The 7,727-nt window shown below is 37.1% G+C and overlaps 1 protein-coding gene across 3 annotated transcripts; it reads right to left on the bottom strand.

Annotated features, from left to right (window-relative positions):
• Nucleotides 1-660: 660 nt before the first annotated feature.
• On the bottom strand, nucleotides 661-6,600 carry LOC112005467 (uncharacterized). 3 transcript variants are annotated; one of them, XM_024037716.2, is made up of 2 exons: nucleotides 5,196-6,600; nucleotides 661-882 (listed from the first exon to the last, which is right to left on the bottom strand). In XM_024037716.2, the coding sequence occupies exon 1, from the start codon at nucleotides 6,424-6,426 to the stop codon at nucleotides 5,200-5,202; it is 1,227 nt and encodes a 408-aa protein (XP_023893484.1). In that variant the 5' UTR covers nucleotides 6,427-6,600; the 3' UTR covers nucleotides 661-882; nucleotides 5,196-5,199. The 3 variants fall into 3 exon arrangements, with proteins under 3 accessions (XP_023893484.1, XP_023893485.1, XP_023893483.1); XM_024037717.2 differs by lacking the exon at nucleotides 661-882 and adding an exon at nucleotides 915-1,170; XM_024037715.2 differs by lacking the exon at nucleotides 661-882 and adding an exon at nucleotides 1,190-1,488.
• Nucleotides 6,601-7,727: the final 1,127 nt, after the last annotated feature.

The raw sequence follows: 7,727 nt of genomic DNA, 5'->3' as shown, positions 1-7,727 counted from the left end.
AATGCAAGTTCAAGAACCTTTTATACTTGGATTTTCAAAGCTGGGTGGAGTTCCACTTATCAATTGTTGGAAAATACTAAAAAAATTGATAAGAAATTCAAGTGATTGAAAGATGACAACCCAAGTTCTCTTGCCCGCTTATTTGTAGTTTTGTACTTGATCCCAAAGAAAGTCGACTTATTTGTAGTTTTGTTTTTCGACTATGTATGATGATGTTATGCTTAACAAGATGATTGCTCATGTGAAAGATGCATTAATTCGTTTGAATGAGTATCATGCTTCCGTCCATGACTGTTTATTTCCTCCCAATACTAAAGCTTTGTGTGTGTGTGTGTGTGTGTGTGTGTGTTGGGGGGGTGGGGTGGGTGGGGTGTGGGGTGGTGGTGGGGGAGTGGTTTGAAGTGTGCATGTATAAAATCATTGCACCCGATATGATGAAGATGCGTCCGCATCATATCAAATCAATACCAGGTCCATCGCACAAGAGTGCTAAACTCAAGTTGTGTCCATCAATGGGAGCTCCAAAATCAACAGCCATAGTCAAGTCCACTCGAACTTCTTGTTTTTAATCATAATATTCCCTTCTACCTAGGATTCTCGTAATATTCCAATGAAAGAGGAGAAGATGAAAGAATACAAAGAGCAATGTCATAACATTCATGCCAAAAAAACAATCCTCTGATGCTTCCATTAAAGCAGGAATTCTCTGATATGATCATAGTTACATACATTTTCTGGTCACTGATTTCAAAAAACGCTTCAAGTACAAACATAAGAGGATGAATCAGAATGTTTTACAGGAGTATGATCATCAAACATCTAGATATTGCTAGTAAGTCAGAGCAAAAGCATGAAGATCGGACAGCTCCTGATCCCTACCACCTAAAAATGTATACAAAACTCAAATAGAATGCAATACAGAACTCAATTCAGTAACTCGGAATCAAAACAAGATAAGTCAGCATAATTAAATCATGTCCATGAAAACAACAGTCCCATAGAAGTTGGTAGTTAGCACTGAAAACCAACAGTCCTTCACGGTGCAACACTGCCACTACTATCCTCACCTGACAATCAGAACCATACTATGTTCCTTGTTATGGCATTAACTCTACCTCTTATGCTCGGCTTTAAGGAATGTGCTTCTGATAACGCATGGAGTCCTCACTTCTGGTTGATCAATCCAAACATATAATTATGCTGGGCATAAATTGTGAATGTTTCCAATGCATGCACAAGTTCTACATATCCACTTGCACTCCTAGTATGTTCCAAGGCCTGGGCTATGGCCGGAACATCAACCAACTCAATAAAATCTGGCTTCCTATTATGTTTCTAATAGGACCATACAAAACTTTCTTCCCTCCACTTGTTATGGGCTACTGTGTTTCCATTTGGAAAAATCCTGGTCTCATTAAGATGAGGATCCCTACTGCCACAACTACGGTTGCAGCTTCACAACCATCTATTGTTTCTCTTCTCAATCAACTGCCAAAACACACAGCATAAACAATTTTTTTCAGGGAAAACAAAATTTTTTCCATTTTCTCTTGAGCGGCTATAAATGGGCAGGTGTGCAATACCTTGAGAGAATAATACAACTATACTCAGCTGAAAGAGACTGGACAAAAACATATATGAGCTCCCCAACTTGGATAAGCAAGAAAACAATGAAACACAAACTACTGTATACATATTGAAATTATGTGGGTAACTTGGATTCATATGGTGTTCTAGTCAAACTAGATTTAACTCTGATGAATTTCTAGACATGTTAATATTTGACTTTGGAGAGAAAACACCGTCAAGGAACCTCAATTTGACAGGCAGTGGAGTTAAGCCTCCGTGTGTTTCGACATTAGTACTTCTAGAAAATGAATCATTTTCCAAAAAAGAATTTTCTAGAAAACTTTCTTATTTTCCCATGTTTGGTAGCAATCTTAAAATGAGCTGAAAAACTATCTTTCGACTTTCCTTATTTAACTTGGCTCTAGAATTTAGCTCTATTTTATCAAAAAAAAAAAACTCTATTTTACACCAAGCTAAATAAGGGAAGTCAAAAGATAGTTTTCTTTTAACCCCTTTTTTTTATAATACCAAACACGGAAAACTATCTTCACATAAGATTTTTCATTGAAACAAATGGAATGATGTTTTCCAGCAATAACCATGAGGCCTGGTGTAGGGGATTTCTATCATTTAGAAAAACAAAGACATGCAAACTTCAAATTTCGTATAGAACTTGTCTTCCTTATTATTTATCGTTCAGTAGCAGGAAAATAGCGTGGTTCCTTGAGGGCATGAGGACAAGTTGAGTTAAAGATACACAAAAATGGGAGGAAACTCTTATGGTTATAATTTGCCAATCACCCCCCTTTTTCCTATACTGAAGAGCAAAGATCTCACTATCAATTAATCTAAAAATCCAAATGAAGTCTAGGAATTGTCAGCAAGTGGTCCACAAAACTAGGGGCAGAGGGTAAGAGAAAGGAAAATTTGAATCACTTGCATATTCTCTGGCTTTCACTCTTTTGGGTCAATCAACTTCTTGAATAATACCCATGCTCACCAGATCCAAACTCCTCTGATCACAACTTTGACTAGATAGTAGCAAGCAATTGATCTATATGGACAGTAATGAAGTATTTTAAGGAAGGCCGAAATACCATTTCTCATAGAAATCTTTAAATCAATCTCTAAATAACTTTGCAAGCCAATCTTCTTTAGAGAGAAGTAATAATTATATTTTACACACACACATAAGCAGATCTATTTTTACCCCACTAAATTTGATTGCTTTATAGGGGTGCCCAACTCAACTGAAGACTGGACATGTATTGCATGCTCAAGTTGCATAATTATAGGCATAGAAAAGGTTACTTATCAGGAAAACAAAAGGGAGGCTAGAAACCTAATAAGCGAGAGAATATATGGCAAACCTTGACCGACGAAGATTGAACTTCAATGGAGTTGCCTAACTCCAATTCATTTTAATTTTTTAATTTATTTAAGTGTTAAAGGGAATTTTGGTAATTTATGCTTTCTGGACATGGGTTGCAGTCTGGATCTATTGGGTCTTATTTTGGGTTTTGATTATGTTATTAGGTTTTATTTGTGAGTTTAGTTATTTAGTTTAAGCCTAGTAATCACAGCCCCGATTAGTGTTAGCCTGTTAGGTATATTTATCCATTTATATGAATGTAATGATTTGATATATTTTCTAAATTTTCTGTAATTATGAAAGTTTATTTTAAGGTTTGTATGATTCAACCTTCACCGTGTGTAATTCCAAGGAACTCTTAAGTGTGATGGCTCTAGTTTCATTCTTCTTCTTTTTTCACTTCTCTGTCCTTAAATTTCCAGCAACTTGAAATCTTGCAACTATACATTTATTTGTTACTTTTGAAACCCTAGACCACCTTTCCATAAAATAGCCCCAAAGAATCTACAAAAGGGCAAAATACTGTTTTATACATGAATCCTGCTATTTCTATATTCCCTAATATTTTCTAGCCCTTTTTCCACCTATAAAACCCTAATCTTTGACATCCCAAATCCAACAAACCTCCTGCAGGTTAACTCCATCAACCCAATCTGTCAAGATAAAACCTTTGTTCTATTGTCCTACATCACTAACTTAACTAAGGGGTAACTTTTTCTTCTTCTAACTTAACCAAGGGGTAACTTTTTCTTCTTCTTTTTTGAGAGAAACTGATGGATAACTTAGGAAATCAGTTTGCAGGATTTCATTTAGATAATTTACATCTTAGGAAAGAAGTGGAGTGAAGAAAAGTTAAATGACTTCCAATTTAAATACCTAAATAAGCTGTGGAGAGAAGAGAGGTGGAAAGAAATTACTTTTATCTGGTCTTCAGAGAGAAATGAAGTGAAATGTTTGGGTACAACAATTATAGCACAACTTAAAAACTACTCAAAAGTCACAACCCAAAAGAACCATCAACTGAAAACCCAAAAGAACCAGCTTCTGCAAACAGAAATTCCTAAGTTAGTTTTTTGCCTACATCAACCCTAGGTCTCCTACCTCCCATTGTGTATGTCGCAAGCTCAGTAGCCTCCAATGAATCACCCAATGAAAAAAGCCAAACAGACATGTCTAAGTCATTATTTTCCCTACATCACCAACACAACCCGTAAATGATGTAAAAGATTTTGTTCTTTCTCATCTTTTAGCTGTAGGTAACTTTAATTTTACTTTATTTAACAAAGAAATGGCTCCATACAGTGAGATAATTAGACTTGCTTAATTATAAACAATGGCATCAAAGCAACACTGCTATTTTCTTATTTAATTTTTAAGCTTCTTTAGTGAGGAAGAAACAATAAATTTTAAGTACCTCTGAGGTTCCTACAAGAAAGGATAATGTTGATTTATCAGCTTCAAATTTTGGACTGAGTTTGAACAGCCTAACAAGCATCAGAATTCTTCAATTGATCAAGATAGGGTATTACAAATCTTCTTGTCAATTTTTATGATATAAATCAAAAACCATTTTTTTTAATAGATTGAGAAATAAATTAATTTGCTATGTATAATGCTATCAACATATTCAAAATCATCCAGAACTGTTGAGCCATTGTTGTTAATTTATAGGACACAGAACAGAACATAGTCCACAAGGATTTAACCTCTTCTTCTTCTTCTTCTTACAACAAGTGGGGGGAGGGGGGATTCAAACTAGGTTCTCCTCCATGAGAGAACCAGACAATACCACTGAGCCACAAGGCTCCTGGCCAATCTAAGTTCCTCTTTAAACTATAAATAGGGCATTGACATTGGCTTTCACCCATTCACTGAGATACATACAAAAAAATTCATAGAACTCTATTGAGACTGATTGCTAAGCTAACTACTAAACACCTCACCCAAAGACCAAGGTAGCCAACTTAAGATTCATTAATCAAAGTAGAAGAACTGCAAAAGGTCAAAAGATAAATTAAACTGTTCCAAACATTGCCACACTTGAAGTAAAGGTACATGAAATCAACAGAGGAGAGCTCACAAAGCATTTGCAATACTTTGTAACTAAGTTAAACTACTCCAATCAAACCTTATCTATGCAACTTCACTGCATTGAATAGAAGGCCTAGGTCACGCTAAAACAAAAGGTAGATTATATACATTCCAAGTTTACAATGCAAAGCAACCAAATTGAGCATTGAAAAATATTTCAAACCTTGCTACAAGGAAGCCGCCTTGATCGCCCTCTGCAATTCAGATTCTACATCACTCACACGGTTTGTGGACTTCTTTGATTCCCTTTGTCCATTCTCTTCTCCGCCACTCTTCTTGCTCCTCCACCGCTCAAACTCGCTAGAACTCTCACTAGTAGGCGGCACCACCTTCTTTCCTATAACATCACTCTCTCCACGGAAATTTTTCACAGAAATTCCCAATCTCATCTCCTCCAAACCCTGCTTCATCTCTCTATTTTCCTTCTCCAAAGATTCCAAATCCTTTCTCATCCAAAAGAACATTCCCTTCAACAATTCCAAATCACCCACATTGTTCTCACCACTGTTCTTCACTACCTCCTTCACCTCCTCAACCCTTTCTATACCGATCTTATTCACCCTCAAGTAAGGCATTGTCTTTCTCAAATCAGCCGGAAAATTCACGCCCCATCGCATATTCACTGTTAGCCTTTTGGCCACTGGAAAAACCGTTCTTGCCATAACAGCAACTCCATGCAAAATCCCATCTTTCCCACTATCCTTCAAAGCCAATTGCCTCTCTGACACAAGCCCAATTCCAGAATTTAAATCAAACCCACAATTCTTCAAAGATTCAGGATTTGTAAATCCATCTTTGCGACTACAAGGGTCCAATTTCAGCTCCTGCCAAACAGATAACTCATCTGACACAAACCCACTTCCAAGCTTGCCATTTGAAAATGACCCAGAATCAAAACTGACCACACCATTGGAGTAAGACCCAGAATTCACTTCAATACCACCATTGGAGAAAGACCCAGAAACCTGATTAGAAGAAGGATCAGAAAAAGTCGATCTTTTGAGGGAAAAGTGACCCAATTGGGGCTTGAAATGGAGAGAGAAAGTGGGGATGGGAGTGTTTGTTGGGGAAAGGGAGAAATTGGCAGAGAAGACAAGAGGGGAGTTGTGTGGAGAGCCAAAGAGGCCAAGGCCAGACTTAAGGGAGAGAGAGAAAAGAGAGGATACAGTAGTGGTGGTAGGAAAATAGGAGAGCTTGAGAGAAGGACCAGAGGGAAAGTTGGTGGAGAGTGAAAAGGAGAGGTCTGAGGAGGAGGTGGTGGTGGTGGTGGTGGTGGATGTCGTGGTGGTGGAGATGAAAGGTTGGTTGAATATGGTAATGGGTAATTTGGCTTTGAGGATTGGGTTTTGGTTTTGGTGGTTGGGGTTCTCTTGAAACTTGAGGGAGAGCTTCATGTCTTGTGGGGCTGTCAGTGTTTGTGTAGGTAAAGAGTAAGGAGTTTAGGACTTAAAAGGAGCTGTGGAATGAGATAAAATAGTTAGTGGCTCACTCTACAGATGTGCGATGTGAATTTATGATTGATCAAAGGAAGGCAAGTGAAAAACTCGGGAGCAGGAGCTCTGTCAACGATAGAGGGATGCTTTTTTTTTTTTTTTGATAAGGGCATGCTTTTACTCTAACAAAAAATCTGCGCGCACCAATACCGTTGCAGCTATTCCTGAGGCTTAAAATAATTTTTTATTTAAAAAAAAAAAAAAAAAAAACCTTATTTGAACTTTAAACTTGAGATTTAAAAAAATCTGCGCGCACCAATACCGTTGCAGCTATTCCTGAGGCTTAAAATAATTTTTTATTTAAAAAAAAAAAAAAAAAAAAACCTTATTTGAACTTTAAACTTGAGATTTTTATTCGGTAAAAATACAAAATTGACCATCTAACTTTCAGCTTTTGTTATTTCAGTCATCTTTCAGTCTTCTAACTTTTAATTTTTGTCAATGTAATCTTCTATTAGAACTCAGTTATCTTTTTCTGTTAAGTGACCCTCTAACTTTCAACACTTTTTTTAATAATAATTTTCATAATTAAAAGAAAATTAAAAAAAGCTGTAAAAAACAAAATAAAAAATAAAAAACAATTAAGGGGAACAATGTCGTTCCCCTTACCTAAGAAATCAAAACCTTGAACATGTCGGACAAGTCCAAGTCATGAACCTGAATCTGAGTCCCGAATAAAATGTAGCCAACAAGGGTGTTCTCGGGCAACAAGCCAATGGCACGCCGCACGCCTCAAAGCCGATTTGACATAGCCCATCTCTTCCTCGATCATGCAAGTATCGAGCACGAAAACGAAAACTAGGGAGAGTGTATTGATTCGGTGGTGTGTTGAGCATAGACTTCGCCAGGGACATTGGTATTGGAGATCATGGAATAGTAAAGAGGGAAATGGTGGCGCTAGAAACAAAAGGGGCAGATCTAGATCTTGGCGGCGAAGACGGCGCAAGTGTAAGGCTGTAAGGGTTGAGAACACAGGCACAGGTTTTGCAACAAAGCGAAGTGGGATTTGCACTTGCTCGCTTCAACCTTCGTTCGTGGCCACACGTTCCAACTCATCCGACTCCATCGATTCCCTCTGGATTTGCGTTCGTCATTTTCGACTTTGTTTTTCAACGTGGTTTTTTCTTTTTTCTCTTTTTTTTACAGCTTTTTTTTTTTTTTTAGTTTTCTTTTAACTATGAAAATTATTATTAAAAAATTTT

The sequence above is a fragment of the Quercus suber genome, unplaced genomic scaffold (assembly GCF_002906115.3).
Source record: "Quercus suber isolate HL8 unplaced genomic scaffold, Cork oak 2.0 scaffold_49, whole genome shotgun sequence".
In the NCBI taxonomy this organism is placed as follows: Eukaryota; Viridiplantae; Streptophyta; class Magnoliopsida; order Fagales; family Fagaceae; genus Quercus; species Quercus suber.
This window is presented reverse-complemented; position numbering and strand designations above follow the sequence as displayed.